At 44.6% G+C, this 21396-nt stretch overlaps 1 protein-coding gene across 3 annotated transcripts in view; it reads right to left on the bottom strand.

The window, feature by feature from the left end:
* The window catches only part of RALGAPB (Ral GTPase activating protein non-catalytic subunit beta), a 69419-nt gene extending 49418 nt beyond the window's left edge, over positions 1–20001 (bottom strand). For 2 of the 3 annotated variants that reach the window (XM_064465095.1, XM_064465094.1), the window contains exons 1-7: positions 19816–20001; positions 13183–13395; positions 12340–12542; positions 7879–8042; positions 6262–6448; positions 2975–3106; positions 1587–1765 (exon numbers count right to left, since the gene is read on the bottom strand). In XM_064465095.1, coding sequence (XP_064321165.1) covers positions 1587–1765; positions 2975–3106; positions 6262–6448; positions 7879–8042; positions 12340–12542; positions 13183–13365 — 1048 coding nt within the window. In that variant the 5' untranslated portion in view covers positions 13366–13395; positions 19816–20001. The remainder of the gene's footprint in view (positions 1–1586; positions 1766–2974; positions 3107–6261; positions 6449–7878; positions 8043–12339; positions 12543–13182; positions 13396–19815) is intronic. The other variant, XM_064465096.1, reaches the window with a different exon arrangement.
* Between the last annotated feature and the right edge of the window lie 1395 nt (positions 20002–21396).

Raw genomic sequence — 21396 nt, forward strand, 5'->3', positions numbered from 1 at the left:
GCGCTCCTCACAAGTCTTACATTAACTTTCAGTAAATAATATAGTTTGTAATTACTAACCACACTTTCACAAAAACCTTGATACAGTATTTTTCCCCCTCAATACATACTATAACAGCTTTTTCAAAAAAATCTTCATTCAGCTTACACAGCCAGTGAAAGATGCTTCAGAGGAACACCTTCTACCAATGCTCAATTGGACTTTTTTTTTTAAATTATTGTTCCAGTGCTGACTGCCAAATCCTATTATCACAGGTAGGAAGACAGAATTTGACAGAGTAACAAGAAGGTTGTTTGTATAAGTTTAGGCCATATATTGCCTATACGCAAACTTCCTTTAACAAGTTATATTATTTGACAGACTACCGAATATTTTTAATTTCACATATGGTATTAGTAAACAGCAATCATTAAAATTCCTTAAAATTAGTGACAAGAGATCTGGAAGAACACAGTGGACAGAACAAGTTCCAAGATTCACAGCTTAAAAAAAAAAGACCGTTTGCTCTTCTACATCACTGAACTTTTTAAACAAAGCTATTTCTACAAAAGTGGAATCTAGAGTGACAAAAACTTGTTTGCAGTGGGAAATACAGTACCGATAAACCTTATCTTTGCAATATTTTTACAGAAACAGAATATATTCCTGGTAAAAAGGATCTTCCAATTCAGTGAGACAGGAGGATCTTGAGGTGCTTTACTTAGAAGGACTGAACCATTGGGGCTTTTCCAAAAGACAAAACATGTAAAAGCTGACAGTCTAATTTCCACAGCCAACTTTTTCCTAACAGTTTATATACCTGCAAAAGTGTTCTGCGGTCTCGCATCAGCTCACACTTCTGGCAGATGACAACATTTGTTTGCAAACATTTAAGCAAAAAAGCAGTAGGAGACAGGCAGCTCTTCAGAGTTTATAATAGCACGTTATCACTGAAGAATTTTTAATAAACCTGAAGCATACTAAGAATAATGCCTTAGATTTCAGGTGCTATATAGTGTTACTTAAAACTTACTAGCCAGTGCTTACATCTACTTTACCTCTCAGTCAAATTTGAGCTACTCAGTCACCAGTAGACACAAAGCAACACAGCTTTTCTCAGCAGTGCTAGTCACCCACTAGTAGTAAACTAAGTGAAACTGGCACTTGTAGTACAATGATCAGAAGATGACAGTCAAAATTCAGTACCTTATAAAAACAGGCACCACACCCAGCTGTTGCCACAAAGTTTATAAACAAAGCAGTCAGTGCTCACAACATGCCAGAAGAGCACACTTGCATTGTCGATTAGACAAAAAGAGAAAAAAAGCCTTGTTTGGAGAAGAGATGGCTAGTTTTATTTTAGACTTCAGATTTGTTTGTTTTACATTTGAAACTAAGGCCATCTATAACTTCATGCATACAAATATTCTTGTGTATACAGATGGTCACTGAGAAGTGACCTGAGGTCCCTCCCCTATCAATTCCAGGCTATACTTGCAAACGATAAATTGTTATGGCTGTATTTATGGAGAAGACAGATTTAAACAGAATGAAATAATGATAAAGTTACTATTCCTAGCTGTCCACAGGTAAGAGAAAAGCATTACCTAGGAATGCATCCACTAAACAGCTGATCCCACGCATGGCACGAAAGAATATTTGAGGCAGATGTTTAAGGCAGGGGTACTGATTCAGTTCTTGAGTCATCCCACTCACATTCAGAAACTGCTCCTGAAATTTGGGGGTAGAGCTAATAATGGCTGGGTTACTCAAATCCACAGGATTACTGCACACAAAGAGAGCAAAATATATTTTAGTTTAAGAACAGCTGTTAGGATTTTAAATACTTAAAGATGCAATAGTTAAAGGCATTTCAATAACACCACCACCAAACAGCATCCAATATCTATATATTTTTAGCTGTTGCTCCATCACAGGAAGTAAATTTTAACTTCCTGGTGTCTTCATTTCAAATATTACCCAAATATGCCGAATAACTGCGTTACGATCCAATGAACCAGAGCATACACCTGACAGAATAATTCCCCGATTGCTGTAACATTACTTACTCATGAGGTCTTTTGAACTCAGTTTAAGAGGTCCTTATATTGTCAGAATTATTCCAAAAGGTAAGCAATGAATTAAATATTGCCAGCAACCAGTGGTAAGAAAGGGAGTGGGCTGTAAAAGTTTGAGCAATTTTTCCTGACTGATACAAATCCTGTAACAGCAATTCCAGATTTGAAGAGTACAGTAGTTGTGACATTACTATTAATGAATGAAGAAATTAAGAAAATGTATGAACAAATGAAGAAAGAGAACATTTTTTTTAGTTACTTAAGAATCAGATTTTGCACAGTCTAACATTTATCTAGCTTTAATTAGTACATAATGTTTACATAAAAAGGTTATTTTTCCTTTTTTGTTTATTCCTATAAAAAGGTTGTTATTCCTTTGACATTAATACCATGTCAGTCCCAAGAATCTTTAAAACCAAGCCTGCCACTTGGTTCTGTTGTGTATTTAAGGAAGAGTAACATGGATGTTAATTTTAACTGTATAGCTTTCTTCATGGAAACAGAGATACACCCATTTTAAAAATAATCTTTTGTAGGTTAAATTTAACACCCTGGAGAATTAATGGAAGCAGTACACATCTCTCAGAGCTATTGTTCTGCTTTTCCTGTTTGCTATCTCAGAGAAACAAAATTTATTGAAGTATTGTTTATCAGAGCCTCCAAAATGCCAAATAGCTGAAAACCTTCTAATTAAATGAAGCAGTTTACATTCTGAAGGAGTCAAAGAGTTCAAAGTCAAACAACCCACGCACAACCTTGCCCTGGACTGCTGCAGGGCACTGGCACAACAAGCCTCTCGTACTTTATTCTATTTAGGTACTTAGACTCAGCAATCTCCAGGGAAATTTTTCATTTGTCATGCAAATTTATAGAAATGATGCAAGAATATGAGCAATGGATGTCTATAATTACAATACCTCAGCATGTGTAAAAAGCGAAACCAAGTTTGTGCAACGCACTCATTATCCATTTCAGGAGGAATCAGACCAGCATCTTCATCGGGAATTTTGAATGGAGGAAATGAAGGTCCATATGTAAAACGCAGCAATCTAGGAAGCAAGTCAGACAGATCCATCGTTCAGTTAATACCCTCAAAAATTTAACTGTGCATTTGAGCCTCAGCAGTCCACAGGTGAGCCCACAAGCAACCACACAACATCCGAAGTTTTCCTAGAGATCCCTCTTCTATACAATCAATTAGCCCTCTGAGCTTTAAATGGTGCATGCCTGGGAGACTGCCCAAAGGTCCAACCAAATCAAAGAGCTGTTAAGGCATACACCCCATAGCAGCTCTCCCATCTGCCTAGCCAGGGGGGTTACCAATTTACACAGGCACATACATAACTGACAAGATGTTGGGGGGGGGACGGGACACAGACGAAGGCATTTAAGCCCTTATCTTATCCTCAAGGCTCTTTAGCTAACATGTCTGATGACACCAGCAAGCCACATTAGGTTACAAGTCTAAACTCCAAGTTACTGATGACTTACAGTTTATACCAGCACACTGAGCAACACTTGACGCTATCCTACAATCAGCACAGGATTTGCAATCAATGGAGTAGTAAGCTCTTCAAAAGATGCACTATGTTTTGCAGAAGCTGGGAGTTGCAGAACAGTGAAGAGCAAACCCACAGAGGGTTTCACAGCAATGTAGTGTCATGAGGATAATGGCTTAGATAAATTGAGATCTTTCTCTAGATGTGCTATAATTACCTGACAAGTAATAATACACTTCGCTAAGCCACTGCTGTCTGGTTTGACCCGATTCATCCCCAGCTTTGCAAACTTATAGATCAATTTCCCTCACCAACAAAATCTTGGTGCTCTCTAAAGGGACAGAAGAGACGCGCGTTGCACTTTCTCAGTATCCTAGCATTCCCAGAAATCAGTTTTTGTCTTTCTCTAAGCTAAACTCGCTTTTAGCACCATTTCTTGCTTAAGTTATCATGCCCTTATTTCTAAGGTAAAAGTTGCTGTAATGGACAAGTAATGTCCCATTCATCATTGACCACCTATAAAGGCATAGTTTTACAGAGATAAAGTCATTACAACTAGGAGAAACAGGAGGAGAGCAGAAGTCTACAGATGACTCCTAAACCAAGAGTTAAATAGGCTGAATTAGCACCTTCCAATTCCTGCAGTGCTGGGCACTACAGTAACATGCAGCCAACTAATACGAAACACACTCAAAGTATGTTCGGAATCCCAGGCTATTGTAGTAACCAGCTTGGACAGAAAAGCAAGTGAGCTTTAGGGCATGAAGTCTTCACATCCAAAGCAGAAACACACACACCTGTACCGGACAGTAACTGCTCCCCAGTACGCCACACTGATACCCCAGCACCCATTTACATTTAGTAGCCCAGAGGCATCGCCCCATAGTAGGTTTTTGCTGAGGAATTAACTAGCTCTGACAAACACAAAATCTGGGCACGCCCCATGGAAAGTCATGCCCCGCATCTCTGCTCTGTGGTAGTCTGCACTGCTTCACAACTCTCCCCTTATGAGCTGCAGGAGAGCCGTTTTTCAAGGAGCATGGCCAAATCTTAACTGGAATTTGGGACATTTTCAAGAATGACTGAAAGCAGAAATAAATTGCAATCCACACATCCAAGGCAGTTAAAATGGACTTAAAGCATGCTAGACGGGTAAAAGTAGTATCTATTGGTATGGCAACACAAGAGCCTAGTTTCATCCTGCTATGAAGTCATAGCCATGGATAGATTAACACTGCATATATGACCAGATTTCCAAATATAATTTCCCATATGGTTTTAATTTGAGATGTTTACTCTGAGTTTATTGCTAATAACCCACCTCAGAAAACTGTTTACTAAAACAACACTTTAACTGCTTGAAGCTGGAGCTTCATCGAAGTATTAAAAGTGTAGCTTAAAATACCACTGAACTTAAACTTAGCCTCAGAGGAGTTCAGCTTTCTATGTATTGGGTATAAAACAACATTACTGAAGAGCAGACTAAAACATCACAGAAAGCCTGCAGATTACTATGCATCCACAGAACTAAGACTGTTAGTCAACAGTGGAAGATGAAGTGTGGGCATAGTGCATGGAGCAGAACACCAACGCATGTTTTGAGACAGAGCTGTCCTTTTCAGGTCAGTGAATCATAAGATATTGTTATGCAACACTACATCTAATGAGATAACAACAGCTAAAGAAATAGCATGGGAAATACACAGAGCTTGTATTGCAGCTTTGTTTCCCACAGGTTTAACAAGTAGCTCCATAACCTGGGGGGGCGGGGGGGAATCTATCCACACTTGGAATTTTGACAGGTAATTCAAAAGCAAGTATTTTCAGAGTTAAAATAAACCCTTGCAGAAAAGCATACTATTGAATTTTTCACAATGCAGTGATTTTAATAGCCATAGAAATGGTACTGACATCTCAGGAGAGCTGGGAGGAGGTGATTCAGACCCCTGCTCCTCACCAATTAATCTAGTTCTTTCCTCCAAGAGGCTGAGATTTGTTCTGCAAAGACTTCATACAACAAAGACCCCAGTATTAAGGGTACTGAGACTCCCCTCACTGTTCAGGGCCTTCTACTACAGCCTAACCTCTCCTATAGCCTGCAGATCCGCACTGCTCCCATGCCCAGCACGGCTTGGCACAGCTCTCCTCCGATACTTTCTAGAGAAGAGTGCTGCTGCTCAGAGAGCTTGCAGCCTGCCTCTGGCCCATCACATCCCTACTGCCAGAGCACAGCTGCCAGCAGTTATCGCACAGCTTCAGCTCCGTAGGGCAGGAAAGGCAGAGGCCAAGAGTCAGCTCAAACACAGCAACATGCAGCAGTAACAAGCATCTGTTAATTTTGGTGGTGACTGCCATTAAATGCACAAACTATAATGCTACACTAATATTCATGACTCATTCTTCGTGGGACACAATGAAGAGTCACAGTGATGGAGACTACGATACACACCCTGTAAAGTGCTACGTATCAGAGAGATGCTGAGATTACACAATAACAGAGACAATCCAATTCAGATCTTCATGTGCAGCACAAAAGACACACACAAACAGTAAAAGCCAAGGATACTATCAAGATCTCTTACTTGGTTTTGCTCATTCACTTTTGGATGGCTGTGCATTCCACAAATAAGCAACTCCAGAGAACAACATGTGTAACTGCGATCATCCCCATACACGTCTGTTTACTTCCACGGGATTTCTCCTACCTGGAAGTAAGGGCACAGATGACCTTGTTCCACTGCTCAACTACTGCAGGGTGATGTCGCCAGTTGGCCACCATCTCTTTGGCAGTTTTCCAGTAAGGTGGTGTCGGAAAGCACCGTGTACAAGCTAGTAACCACACCTCAAACAGCACGCCAATTAATTTTTCAGCCAGATTCTCAGCAATGCCACCTTGTAAGAGAAACAAAGCATGCCTTTAGTGAGTAATCAATCTAAATAACTTAAGAATCTTTATGCACTTCAAGTATCTCCCCAAGGAGATTTCAGTTTAAGTTAATTTTTTTTCTATCCTTTTTCATTTAAGAGTGATTCCTGATTGCTTCCTACAGCCAATTAGCCTTCTTACAAGCCCAAACATAACATATAATAAAGCCCAGCCACATACATGTGTCACTAAGGGACACTGGGGATTCACTGATCTTAGGCTGTCTTCTACTGCACTCTATATTCGTAGAATCATAGAATCGTTAAGGTTGGAAAAGACCCTTAAGATCATCGGGTCCAACTGCTAACGTATCACTGCCAAGTCCACCACTAAACTGTATCCTCAAGCACCACGTCTGCCCTTCTTTTAAATACCTCCAGGGATGGAGACTCAGCCACCTCCCTGGGCAGCCTGTGCCAGTGTCTGACAGCCCTTTCGGTGAAGAAGTTTTTCCTAAAAGCCAACCTAAACCTCCCCTGGCGCAGCTTGAGGCCGTTTCCTCTCGCCCTATCGCTTGTTACTAGGGAGAAGAGACCAAACCCCGCCTCGCTACAGCCTCCTTTCAGGGAGTTGCAGAGAGCGAGAAGGTCTCCCCTCTGCCCCCTCTTCTCCAGGCTAAACCCCCCCCAGCTCCCTCAGCCGCTCCCCAGCACACTTGTGCTCCAGACCCTGCCCCAGCCCCGCTGCCCTTCTCTGGACACGCTCCAGCCCCTCAAGGCCCTTCTTGTCCCGAGGGGCCCAAACCTGAGCCCAGCATTCGAGGTGGGGCCTCCCCAGGGCCGAGCACAGGGGCCCCATCCCTGCCCGGCTCCTGCTGGCCACACCAGTGCTGACACAAGCCCGGGGGCTGGTGGCCTCCTTGGCCACCCGGGCACTGCTGGCTCATGCCCAGCCGGCTGTCAGCCAGCACCCCCAGGGGCTTTTCCTCCAGGCAGCCCTTCAGCCCCTCTGCCCCAGACCTGTAGTGTTGCACGGGGTTGGTGTGACCCAAGGGCAGGACCCAGCACTTGGCCTTGTTGAATCTCATATTGATGCTTTTTAAAAGTAGGTATAAACTGACAATATTGTTTACCAGTAGGCAGACCAAATAGCAAGATACATAGGGATTTCAGCAAAACAAACAGGGAGCAACATTATCCAAAACCTTTCACCATGAACTGTTCCTGTACAGTCACTACTGTGCAAAAATACGTTTAGGAGAAATCGGCTCCAAATCATCCAGTCTTTTCTGACAATGCTTTTTTTTCCAGAGTACTGTAGCAGAATTAAGAGCAAGCTATTGCACTTTGGTGGCTAAGAGCTTTTAACAGGTTTCCCCCATCCTCCTGGCAGCTCAACATCAAGCAGAGCCAAAGGTTTTTCCAGTAATTGAAGCAAATGGAAGTTGAACATGAACCTTGCACAGTTGGAGCTGCTAGAAGAGTGTCATTGATCTGAAGAAGAAATAATAACAGAACCTCCCAGGTTTCTCTTGCCATAATTGTTGATTCACGAGCCAGTTTCTGGACAGCTTTCAAAACCTGCAAGCACAATCTAATCTGACTAGATCCTGGGTCTGGCCTGCAAGAGAAGAAAACAATACTTGAGTCTCTAAACAAGAGCTATAAAGTGATGCATACAATAATCTCAACTTTGAGTGATTACAAGAGGAAACATCAATATTATTGAATGAGAGCCAAGAACATGAGCTAATATGCTTCTACGCACCCTAACTCTGTCTCCAAGCATCCTAACTCTGCCTTAATGAGTACAAGACGTACCATAACATTCTTCTCTACATGACACAGAACTCACTGCCGAGGAGTGAACACTAACTGGAGCAAGCACAACCCATTATCCCAAAGGAATTTATCTTAGACCAAACAATGAGAATGCAGTTGAGACGTCACTAATTGTTACATACATAGTTCAGAAGGAAAATGGCAAAATGAGGAGAAAATATTGTTAGCAAACTAATTTAAATTCTTCCAAGTTCTCCTCTTGCTTCCAAATGTGGATCCAACTTTTACACCCAGTTCCTTGGATTTAGAAAAAAAAAAATCTGGAAAAAGGTCATTAAATAGGAAACTCAGACTAAAGGAAGAGGAGTAAGTAAGGAAGGCAGGGAACAAGTTGATATTATCAATGTTTTCCCTGTAGTAACAACCAGTTCCACACTGTCACGGCTGAGTCACTCAACATGAAGTGTTGCAGAAGCAGCACAAAGCAGCATGCTCTCTTCCCACCAGTTAGTTTGGACAAGGCAGAACAGATACAAAATAGTAACATGAAATGTTCTGGACAGTATCTGAGGACGCTGGTAAACAAAGCTGAGGAAGCCTAAAAGTTTAAAGGGTGAGAGATTACAAATTAGACTGTGCAATAAATACACACAAGTCATATTTCAGCTTGTAAGCCATTTCCTCATCCATCCTACTACTTACTGAAAGGATGACTAAAAAAAATCACAAAAATATTACCTTCCACTGGACTACCAAGTAGTATTATCAGATTCCTACCAAACATTTTCAGTGTGGTATAACCCACAAGTCGTTACATGGTGAGCATCTTAAGAAAAGCAGATCTTTATCTAGTGGATCAGTATGTTCTTAGAAAATAGTAGCTCGCATTGAGATCACTTATTAACAGACATGCTCTAAAAATACTATTAACTCTTATCTTGATAGAATAAATGTCATGTTAGAGTACAGGAAACAAGATTACAAAGAGACAAGATAATACCTAATGCAAAATTGCAGACTACCAGTCAGAGTTCAGGACTTCAGTGGCTTCCTTGATGCTAGTGCTAGACCCTAACAGATAGTCTCTGTAGAACAATGACGTTTGGGGCAAGTAATCCCTGCCTTGGTTATAGCACTATTTTTACCCTAAGCAACCGAGCAGATACTTTAATCAGAAGATATCCTTTATCTTGATATGCTTGAAGTTTCAAAGCCTGTTTAAAGACTCATTTCCCTAATGATTTAGGCAATCTATATGAAGGGGGCTTACATGTAGGAGCTCCACATGCAGGATGACAAATGGGATACTTCTGAGCTAATATGATAAAGACAACTCTAAAGTCCCTGCCCATCTATCGGTTCTTCTTGTCCGCAAAGTCAACTGGATGGCAAACTTTGGTTGCAGCATTTTGCAGACTCGTCACTAGATCTCTATGGAACCTGGCCTTTTCTTTCCCACACTCCTTTGCAACAAGAATTGTTCTTGTGATTTCATATGAGGAGCAGAAGTTACTACAAAAAAAGTGACTGCCCAAGTGTAACAGATACATGTTCCATGGTCTCTCAAGCAGTTCCAAACATTTTAGTTGCACAGAAGGGCCTGGTCTCTACACTTCAATCTCTCCTGGGGAAGGGATGCAGGTGGAGAGAGCTCTCATGTTTTCTTTCCATGTTTCCAACAGAGTTTGCAGCACTGAAACTTTATCTGACAACAGTAACTTCCACTACTGCTTAAGTAATCTGCAAGGCTTCCTCAATATCGTAGGGTTGCTAGAGATGGAAAGCCTGGAGGTTGCATGAGGACTGCTCAAAAATGTCAAGAGTGTTCATTTCATCAGGGTGGACAGAAGGTCAGCACTGGAGGGAAGGATGCAAGCACCTTCTCTCTAGTCAGTCCGGCAGACAGGAAAGGCAACCTGACTCAGCCATCTTTCACTGTTCTTATTTTTCAGTACCACATTATTTCACATATTAAAATGTTTACATGGACGTTCACTGAGCATTCAAACTAGAATAATTTATACACACCTGCTTTGTATTCGGTGTAAGCATGTTCCTGAGATGCTATTTAAGTTGAACTGCTCACTTAAGGGTGCCACATTTCACACCTCAACTGTACATCCTCCTCAGGGTCCGAAACCCTCACCACAACTCTGGGCCACCACTTTTAAGGCAGCCAAACCAACAGCTACATAATTTCCAGAAAACCAGGATGAGGAAGGAAGCTATTTTAATCACAAACCTCCATAGGACATAGGCTTATAATAAAGGCTTAGTATTCGCAATACCAGAAGAGGAGATTTTTCCAGGAGATAGTTCAATGCAGGTTACTACTACAGCTCCTGGCTAAGTATTCTACAGGAGCCCACCAGCACCAGCAACCCGCATTAATTGGTTAAAACCAGAAATTATTCTCCTCTTCCCCTCCACAGGCACATGAGAATATGAGTCTTTCCTTTCACTCAAGCAAGGTGTGCACAACTTGGTTCTGCATTTAATTTCCATTATAGAATGTCTTCCTGTTGCTGGAGTGAATTTTGAACATAGCCTCCTGAAGAACAAAACTTCAAGTTCTTTTTCTTGAAAACAGAGTAGGGACTTTAATATCAAGTGTCGACAATAACACCATTGCAGATACATCCCAGAGGCTTTTGAAATAAAAACAGAATAGTTAATACGGGGCGGGGCAGGGGGGGAATATACAAGTGTTTAAAATAATTATTTTCCAGCCTTCCCTGTCTCTGGATGTTAATTATTTTGTTCAACAGCCATCACGTGCCATCTACTGCCCTGTACCCAGCTCTATCAATGAAGCTGGGAGAGACGGGTGGAAAGGCAGCTTGTGCCAACAGCATGCAAGAAATAGGACTACTGAACTGCCTGCTACCAGAGCCCCTGGTGTGAAAGCAGTCAAGGGATCATAGCAAGAGCTACTGAATGGGCTAGTGAAGAATTCATTCTCTGATGTGCCAAGGGAATAAAGGTTCCTAGACAGTAGACTCCATTCTGCATGTATTAAAGCTTAAAGACAACCTTCTGCAGACGTCTAATCCAGAGCATGCTTTCCTCAGATTTGTGCCATTGCCCCAGCCGTCCTTTAATGGGAATTAAAATGCCTTTTTAACTACAAGTTAAGAGCAATGACAACTCAGGTTAGGTGGTAGACTTTGAAGCGATCAATAAATAGCAATGAACTCATCTGAATTTGTAGAGTTATTATTCAAAGCCCTTTATTAACAAAGCCTTCAGGTAAAGTTAAGTGATCCAAGCACAGCAGAGAACATAGAAGGCCACTTGCAGTGACACATTATTAGTACTGCTAAAGCAGATGATCGGGTACTTACAGATATATACTAAACATCGATCTGAAGTAATTTCAGGTAGCTAATATTTAAGTACTGTTTCACAGGGCACCATTAAATAATCTCCTCTTACTTATCCAACATGTGTTTTCAACAGCAGCAGGTAAACTTGTCATAAACTATAAACCAAGTATGATGTTTGAGCACTCTGACAGTATAACTTTGTCCAAGACCTAGAAGCACGTGTATCTCAACATTATCATCCAAGGATGTCTTGCATAACACCAGGCTGTCAGATAGCAAGCACTCCTCCACAGGATTCTTTTGAAACTACCAGCAAAAGATGGCCAGCATAATTACACCCATTTAAAAGGCAGCAAGATGCAGGCACAAAGCAGCCGCTTACTGCAAGATCCTCCAGCACATTAGAAATGTGGTCGTCTTGAGTAAACAAAGCATGGGATTGCCAAGATGTGCTCTTAGTTATCTCAGTTTTACACAATACCAAGCACGTGGTCACACAGTGGTGCTATTCAACCTTTCCCCCCACCCTCCAGTCATCTAACAGAGATGGTTATTGAAGTTCTTAGAAGAGTAAACAGTCAAGTCTATGAACAATCTGTAACTCTAATTACCTAAACACATCACCAACAACTCTATTTGCAACTGAAAATTATAAAACAGGTTTGGAGAGACACCCTCCTAACTTTGCAATGACAACAGTCTTATTTTAATCAAAAGCCTCCGTGGCTCATCAGGCCTCTTTGACAGGTTACCAGTTGACTACAACCTCGAACACCTGAGCCTCCTGAGTGTCCCAGCCCTAACACTCACCTTGGTACAAAGAGATTTTGGAGATGTTTGAGAATGTTTTGAACATAAAGGTTTGGTTCTTTAATAACAGGTAAAGGAATTGAGTCCTTCGGTAATACAAGAGCCATAATCCAATCTGTATATACATCGACACAGTATTTCACAGTATCGCCATCCAGAGGGAGGGTCAGTCCATAACAAACCACCTCCATAGTCCATTTTACCTAACCAAACACAAAACAAAAGTTATTAATAATAGCATGGAAACAATAGTCAGTGCACATTGGTTCTAACTTAACAGAATAACAGAAGTTATGTGGTACAGCCAACTCTAACATACACTGCATGAGAACAAGTCATTAATTTTTATATCATGACATTATGAAGATTATGAATAAATGGCAAATCACTCTGAATCCTGAATCTCTTTAGTCTAACCTGTAGAGAGAACCCTTCAGAACACATGAAAGCTGATGTAATGGAAGATTTTCAAATTCTAGTAAATACTTGTACTATACAAAGACTTTTTTTAAAAAGTCACGTATTGTTGCTTAAAGCCTTTCTAATTACCTTCATTTTTAATTTGTTAACTGCTTGGTTGGTTTTTTGGGGGGTTGTGCGGTTTTTTGCTGTAGCCTGAATTTCCTGGTACAGTAGCTCAGATAAAACACTTACTACTAGGTCATGAAATACACTACTGCTATGAACTAGCTGTTAATAGAAGCCTTATGTAGATTACTAACCAAAAAATATAGCACACTTCATAGAAGTTGGACTAAAGAGAAAAAAAAAAAGAGGTTATAGAAAATCATTAAGTTGCCACTCTAGCACAAAGGAAACTGATCTCTGAGGAAATGCACTTACTTCTTTGTCTGTTTTTAGTAAACTCTCACTTCCAACAGATGATGTAATTAAAGCTTGTCCAAGAGGACGCACCACTGCATTTGCCACTTCTCTCCCCACATTTTCAGGATAGCTGTGAAGTACACTGGTATTACCCTGATCATTCTGAATGACAAGATGCAAGGATCTCCACTCTGAGTACATAGTGCCTCTATGCTACAATCCACATAAAACCTGGAGGGGCAAGGAAAGGAAAAAAAAAAAAAAAAAGACATAATTAGTAGAAATGTCTACAACATGAATTACCAAAACTGAGGCTGTTTGCTATGGTATGTACTCTTGAAAATTCAAGACGCATCTGTCCATGTCATACACTTGAAAACATAGAAGATACTCCAACAGCTGTTTTTCAACCTTTTTTTTTTAATATAGCCTTGCTTGTTTGGGCTTTTTTAAAATAATTACACTAAGTTTCAGTTAGGGGCTAGCAGCCCATTTGATACACTTAAACTTAATTAGGTATGCCCTAATGCACTTCAAATCATTGTAAAGTCAATACACACATACAGTAACTCCCTAATCTAAATTTATCCCAAAGAATCAGGACAGAAAAGCCACTAGAAAATCTTCCAGATAGCACGCTCAGAACAAGACAGAAGAAGCACAGAGTTCTCCTTTCAACAACGCTCCCAGCACAGCTGCAGTTGTGCATTTTCCCTTATTGCAGACTGAGCCAGCTCAGAGACAGTGAACTAACCAGGTTTTTGCAGCGGTGGGTTTGTTTTTTTTAAGTGGGGGGGGAGTTGGCATTGTTGCAAAACCACAACCAAGACAGGCAGATTAGAAGCAGCAAAAGTTAAGCTATGCTTCTACAGTCATTCTCAGCCAGCATTTGCTCAGAAGCATGGCAGGGCATGCCCTCTTGCCCCGAGAGCAGCAGCATGTGCTGCTCCATCAGCACACACAGCACCTCACTGCCGCACAGCGAGCCTGGCCAGAGCCCGCAGCCCTGGGAGCAGGGAGGCACAGCGCGACAAGGCCAGCAGCTAGTCACGGGACTGCTGGCCAGGATCACTGGGCAGCCCAAGGAGATCTGCCACGTGCTGCCAGTTTTGATCTACGCATCAAAACATTCGGAAAGCTAAGCCAGCACAAACTTCTTGTCTGCTGAGACAGTTCTTATCTGGATCAAGATCTGACCTAACTCAGGTGAGAGAAACATCTGTGCCAACACAGAGGAGCAGTGGGATGCACAGCCAGGTGCGGTGGCAGGAGCATCCCCTCTGGGAGCAGCAGGCTTTTGTACCCACTCACAGCAACATTAAAACTGCTACTTAAGCAGGTGGTGCCACAGCAGCCTAAGCCATCAGAACTGGGACTGCACTATCTCTTTCGTCCTCTCCCACCACCACCAGCAGTTTTTTATCAGTTATCTGAGCCAGCTGACCACGTGAACAATAAAACAAGGAAACAGGGTTGGCACAGGAGAAAAGCAAGGAGAGTTCAACAGCCAGAGCTTAGATCAGCCCAAGCTGTCACCAACAGCACTCCAAGGACCGTTTGCCAGCTACACTTAGCTGGCACATTTTGGAAGCCAGCTAGTTATATACAGGGAATATTTTGAACGCCTCCCTTGGACATTCCTTGGCCCAAAACCAAACAAGAAGCCAGGCCTGGAAATACACCTTCCTAGGGACAAGCCACCATTTAAACAGGTCTGCCTATTTAGCTGACTCCCCAAGCGTTTATTTACACCCAAAACCTATGTAAAAAGCCTGATGATTCCCTTCAAGGGAGGGGGGGAAGGCGAGGCAGCAAGATCTTAGTTTTCCAAACTACATCCTTCCTGGTTTGAGGCAGCATCATGTGTGCTCATCCAATAGCAAATTAATCAGAGGAGCCACAGCCTCTAGGAGACATATCCTCTCCATCCTTTAGGCTTTTTGTCTCCTCTGGGGGCCGTAGCAGGGGGAACACACATGCCACTGCAGTCAAAACCCTTAGGCTTTGAGGAAAACAACAATTCCAAGACACTAGCTCTTGGGACACAGAGAAGCCACAACAGCAACAACAGCCGCCAATAAAAACAAGAAAACCCACCCAAACTAAACATGACCCACAATCCTTAGTGATGGCTTCAAGTCACTGCTATCTTTTCCCCTTTCTTCATACCTTATACCCACTAGGCCTCTTCAACTTCCCATTTCTGTCCCACCTGAACACTGCCTTGGTCTCCAACTTGTGTTTGGAGTAGAAGAAGGAGGGACAGAAGTGAAGCATCATCCACTTTGCAAGATTTCCCCTTCCCCTCTCTGGCCCACAGCACTGCCTCTACCCCCAGAGCAGCATGCCCCTGCCCGTTCCCCCAGCGTTGCTGCTCACCACCAGGGAAGGGCGAAGGTGCTCTCCACTCCTCCCTTTGACACTCAAGTTCATTACAGAAGCACATAACACCATCTGAGGAGCGTTGGCTTAAATAAACTGATTCCAACTGATAAAGCAGCATGTACTTTCCATTGCCACACTCCAGCTGAAGGACTGGCAGTTAACAGCTCGTGGCAGGAACTTATCAGCATGCTGATAACTGCCAGCACACTTACTGTGGCTGCCCTTATACCAGAACAGGGTTCTCAGAAGTATGGAACTGTTGCACTGCACAAGCAAATTGTAGGCAGTGCCTATGTAGGAGCCTTTTTGTCTAGAAGACAAAAGTCGGAGACGACAAGGATTCCCAAATCCTGCTGCCTTTTGGAAAACCCTCATTGCACCAGGGCAAAGCAACAGGAAGACACATCACCTGCCTTCATGCAGCTCCCTGCCATGCTGAAGCAAAGATGCAAAGATCTTTCGGGTCACCCTTCCACACACTTGTTAGAGGCGCAGCATTTGTGACAGACACAGGATAGATATAACATACCATGTTTAAGAGAGGGTTAGCAGAAGGACAGGGTAACCAAAACTTGTGGTGCCTTCATCAAACCTCTATCTTATTAATATTCAATACTTCCTTTGGTCCTGCCATAAAAGAAATCTTCTGTTAGTCTTATCAACATACAAGGAATACAGAAACAAGTAATTGCTTCAGATGTAAAATCCTCTTGAGGTGGGATTTCCTAGGGTATTGATTTATTCACCCCCTACATTTAGCAGTAAGAAGTCTTGATTTGCAAGTCACTTTTCATTTAAGACTCCACTTCATCTGCCATTTGAATTGGAAATTGCTGCCATTCATTGGGTTGGGGTATAGCTAAACCCATCTACTATGCAGCTTCTTACAACTGGATATAAGTTAAAAAAGGCTGGTAAGTCTCCCTACACAACTGTATCTGCTACCACATTCTGTTTTGGCAGATTCACCATACTGACAGTTCTATAACTTGCTTTTAACAAAAGGCACCTAATGCTTTGTACAAGCAGTACTCTCTTCCTCAGAAGAGGCTGTATTTATCACAAATTACTTAAACAGCAACAGCAAACTGGAGGGTTAAAAAGCAACTGTCATACCATGCAAACAGCATACACTGATTTTGACTTCTCTTTCTGCAATGCTTCTGCACTTCAGCCTCAGAAAAGCACTCTTGCTGGCCCAAATAGCATCTAAGTTTCATGCAGCTGAATATTCATATTTCACATAAACATATGTCTTGTTGACATTCAAATCACTAAGGACGCTCAGAATGACAGGCAACCTAATTAACAGGAGGGATGGGAAGAAGAATAAATAAAGCCTGAAGTTTACCAGGCAGTTTTACACTCCCTCAAGTTTGGAAAGGGGTCATGTTTATGATACCAGAGGCTGCACTAAATAAAACATCCCCAGATTCTCACAAAAAGATCTGGAAAGAAATTGTCAGCACTAACACTGGCAGAACAACTGAGAGATGTGGAGTTAAAATATTTACCATCTACTATGAAACTGAGCATAATCCCAATACTCCTTAGTGTGATAATAAGTTGGGTTTCAATATATTCCCTCCAGATCCATTTCAGCTTAGGAATTATCACCATATAAACCAGCGAAAATGGATGTTTCAGCATTTAAGACCAAAGACCCTCAGTCCATAAACACTGCAAAAGCTGGTGAGTGTGAAAGAACTTATTAGTGAGCCCATAAAATGCCCAAAATAAAGATAAAGATACTTAAGTTCTATTTCCAGTCCCCAGAGACTTAATGTGAACAAGCTGCAGCCAAAATATTGAAACTCCTCGATAAGCAAAGTTAGACAGAGAGAATTACCTAACTAAATAACGGGCCCACATTTTGCAAGTTCTTTGAAGGAATATGCAGGAGCTCAGAGCCTAAAGCAGAGGTGGGGGTTTCGGACAGTGCGCAGGGGAGAGGTCAGGGAACCGGTCTTGGTGTACGAAGCAGTTCCTCAGAAAGCATGTGCTGAGGGAAGGGAGCGTTGGGGGAAAATGTGAACATTTAGCCCTTTGTGCTCAGCAGCTTCATACATAAAATGAAACGTTTGCCTACATTGCAAAAGGATTTCAAGCACAAAGGAAAGCTGTCCCAAAAATCGATGCTTCTTGGGTTTTATCAGAACCAAAAAAGCAGAGCCTGAACTGAAAATTCAACAGCAGCAATTGTTGTTAATATAGTAGGTGCAAAGACCACCAGCAGAGAGACGCCCAAGGAAGACTGAAGACCTAATAGAGGCTAAACTAGAGAAGCATCAACAAAACGGGTCTACCACCATAAAGTTCTGGTATATTAGATACACTTTATAAGTATTTCACAGAAAACAAGTAATCCCTGTCTCTAACACAACCTTACTACACCAATAGTACTGACACCAGCTCTCTAGAAGCAACAATAACTGTCAGAAAGCCATCTTGCCACAACACACCTTCCCTGGATCACGTACCAAAAAGCAATTTTATGAGCAGTTTATGAGCAACTTTTCAAGCCAGCTGAGGCCTGCAATGTCCTAAGCATGGACAACTGCCACTTACCCCGCCTTGATGCTGCTGCCTCTCTGCCCTCCAAGCATCTGCTGGAGACAGCAACTTAGATCTTGGCAAGACTAACTCAGCCCCTCTCATATTAAGTTCACCAGGACTGAAGAAACACAGTCCCCTCCAGGCAGCTCATCTTTGGAGCCCATCCAACAGGTAGGCTCTGCCCTAGGCACACACCATGTGTAAAGGACAATAGGGAGAGCAGATAACAGGCAAAAAATAAAAGAGGCAAGAGCCAAACAGAAGACCCATCAGAGAGAAACACCAGGAGAAAGCTGTTATTTTGTTAAGTCAGTATTCTGTTAAAGAATAAATGGGGATGCATGTCAGGATTACTATTAAATGAAAAAGTCTAGATTCAAGGCAGGAAGAGATCAGATACAGACAAAACAGGAACTCATGTCATCCTTTCCTAGGCCATTCAGCCACAGGACTGCTGAAGAGAAGAGAATCACAGCTCCCCTTGCCCAGGGAAAAATAATTTGTCTGATTTTATCACCTAACTGTAGCAGAAGTTAATACATTAACCTGACACAGGGAAGGCTGGGTCTCAAACATAAGGTGCCATTTAAGCCACAGGGCTGGGGTCTCACGTTCCCCAGCCCTCCCTGTTCACTCACTTCACAGACCCCATCACCACGCTGGCTCCCGACAGCACCACTGGACACCACCCTTCCCAAAGAAGGGAGCAGTGTACCCGCCACAGAGAAAGCTGCCTAAAAATTGCATACCGTAACATCTGAAGATTAACAGAGCTATAGGAAAGCAAAAACATCCATGGACTTTGTAGGTTTTGGCTATTGCTCTGCTTTCAAGGTGCATTACTCAGACACAAGCACTCTTTGTTTCCCACTATCATTCTTGTCTTTAAAAGCAGGGTTGAGAAAGTTGTCTTTCAAGCAGGTCATCTGAGAATTTAAGGAGTTTTCACATCCCTCACTTGTGCCAAAAACTACGGCACGAACTCCACGGCAAAATCGTGCATTCCCCTGACGCAGACCGAGAATCGTTTTTACTCCACCCTTTATTTTACATTCACACTTTTTCCTCAGTCCAGCTGCTTGTGCAGCTTCACACGCTGCAGAGCCAGGACAGGCCCCCTGAGGCCGGCGCCCCCTCAGCGCGGGGCACAAGCCTCGCTGCGCTCTCCCTGCTGCTTCCACTTGCCAAAGGACACCCGAACCGCTGTCCGCAGGCCGGGACGACCAAACGCGACGGGAAATGCCCTAAGGAAGGCAGAACCTCTGCAAAGCCCGTGGGGCCGACAGCCGGGCGCACACGCACCGCCCGGTCACCGGTGACAAGCTGCCCGGGGACAGCCGCGACCGCTTCTCCCGTCACGGCCGCGCTCCCGCTGGCGACAGCCGCCCGCGGGGGAGGGAAGCTCACCGGCCGCCCTCGGCACCTCACAATCGTTTCGCGGACCCGAAACGCGGCTTGGAGCCGGTCCCCGAGGCCGGGTCACAGGCCGAGTAGGGCCTCGGGGCGGCGGGCCGGTGCGAGGGGGCGCCCCGAGGCCCGCTCCCGCCCGCGCCCGGCCCCGCCATGCCCGCAGGCCCGGCCCGGGCGGGCGGCCAGGAGATGAGCGCGGCGGCGGTTCCCGGGCGGCGCCCCGCCGTCACAGGCCCCGCCGGCGGCGGGACCGGGCCGGGCGCGGGCAGCGCCGCCGCGGGAGGGCCCGGGCCGCCTTACCTGCGCCGAAGGGCCCGGCGGGCATGTCGGGGCACGGCCGGCCACTCCACCCTCAGGCCGCCGGCTCCATGGTGCCGCGGCGACAGAGGGGAGACGCCGCTCCGCGATGTCCCGCTCCGATCGGCCTCACGCCCGCTTCCGGCAGCGCCACAAAGCGCACGGCGGGCTGCCGGGCCCCGCGGCGACCTACGCATGCGCGCGGCCGCGCCAGAGAGGAACCTCCTGCCCCCCGCGCCGGCGGCGCCGAATAGGTCGCGGGGGAAGGCTGTGCGCATGCGCGAGTCCGCCGCGGCCGCGCCCGCCGCCGCCACCGCCCTCTTCCTCTTAAAGAGGCCGCGCGCGACTCGCCCACCCAGTCCAGCCCCGCCGGCGGGCTGCAGCCGCCGAGTGTTACAATAAAGATTTGCCCAGTGCTTTTACCGTAAATTTGTTCCGCCTGCTTGTTCTGCCCCCGAGAGGAGAGGGCGGCTCTTGCAGGACAGAACCCTTCATAGTACCATGAATCTCTGCTGCCTAATTAAAAAGTGCTCCGGAGAGGTGTTGGTGAGGCTGCTGGGGTGGCACATCTGGCAGGGGCTGAGAAGGCTGAATGGAAAGGGAGCTCGGTGCACAAGCAGAGGCTCAGAGACCCAACAACCACGCGTGCAGAGACATGATGCAACTAAAACCATGCAGAGCTGGTTCACGGATACCTGGTCCCCCAAACCACAGTCCGCTGACTTGAGCCCATCTTCCTCTCGGCCCCTTGCATGCTCTGTCAGAGGTGCAAACGCTCCTTCCAGTCTCTCACATTAAGGTTGACAGCAGCAGAGGAAGGGAAGGCAGGGGTTACCTGCAGCAGCCCATGGCGAGCTGCCTTTCTACTCTCTTCCTTTGTGCTCACTATGGGTGGTTTTCAGAACCACTGAGGATGGCCTCAGGGCTGCCTGCTGCTGTCTGCGCGCTGCCTCCCCAGCTCGCTGCAGTTTGCCCTGCTGGGATTCTCCGTGTTTTATCACAGAGTTCATGCACTTTACCATTGTCATGTTACCTGTGTTTATGTATAAAACAAGTTAAGATTGCTGTCTCTTCCTTCCCTGTCCGCACAAGGCTCCCCTTCCGAAGCCAAGCCACAGCCTGACTGCTCCTGGAGCACACTGGAAGATCCCCAGCTCAGCCCCACGCTGATCCTGCCGTGAGGCCGCTGGGCGTCGAGGGTCCGGCAGTGCTGACCAAGGGGCGCTGGCCTGGCCAGGCTGTACATGCCACGGGGGGAGCTTGGTCTTCGGACCTGGCTGCACATACCCCCTGGCCACAGGACGGGCTGCACAGGGTGATTGCACTGGAGAAGCCAGTAGGCAGCTCCCACTCAGCACCTGGTGATGATGTCACCAGCCTGTCCTTGTCTTTGTCTTGAAGCAAAGCAGTGTGTTTTCATTAAACAGCCTTTTGCTTACCTGCAGAAATGATGAATGGAGTTGTTTACTTTGGGGAAAACCCTATAAAACCCCTAAAAGACCATGATGCCAATGAACATCTCCCCTGCACCCTATGCCATGCCCTGGCTGGAGGTCCATCCGATGATCCATGACTCGGGGTTCC

This window comes from Phalacrocorax carbo, chromosome 14 (assembly GCF_963921805.1).
Source record: "Phalacrocorax carbo chromosome 14, bPhaCar2.1, whole genome shotgun sequence".
In the NCBI taxonomy this organism is placed as follows: domain Eukaryota; kingdom Metazoa; phylum Chordata; class Aves; order Suliformes; family Phalacrocoracidae; genus Phalacrocorax; species Phalacrocorax carbo.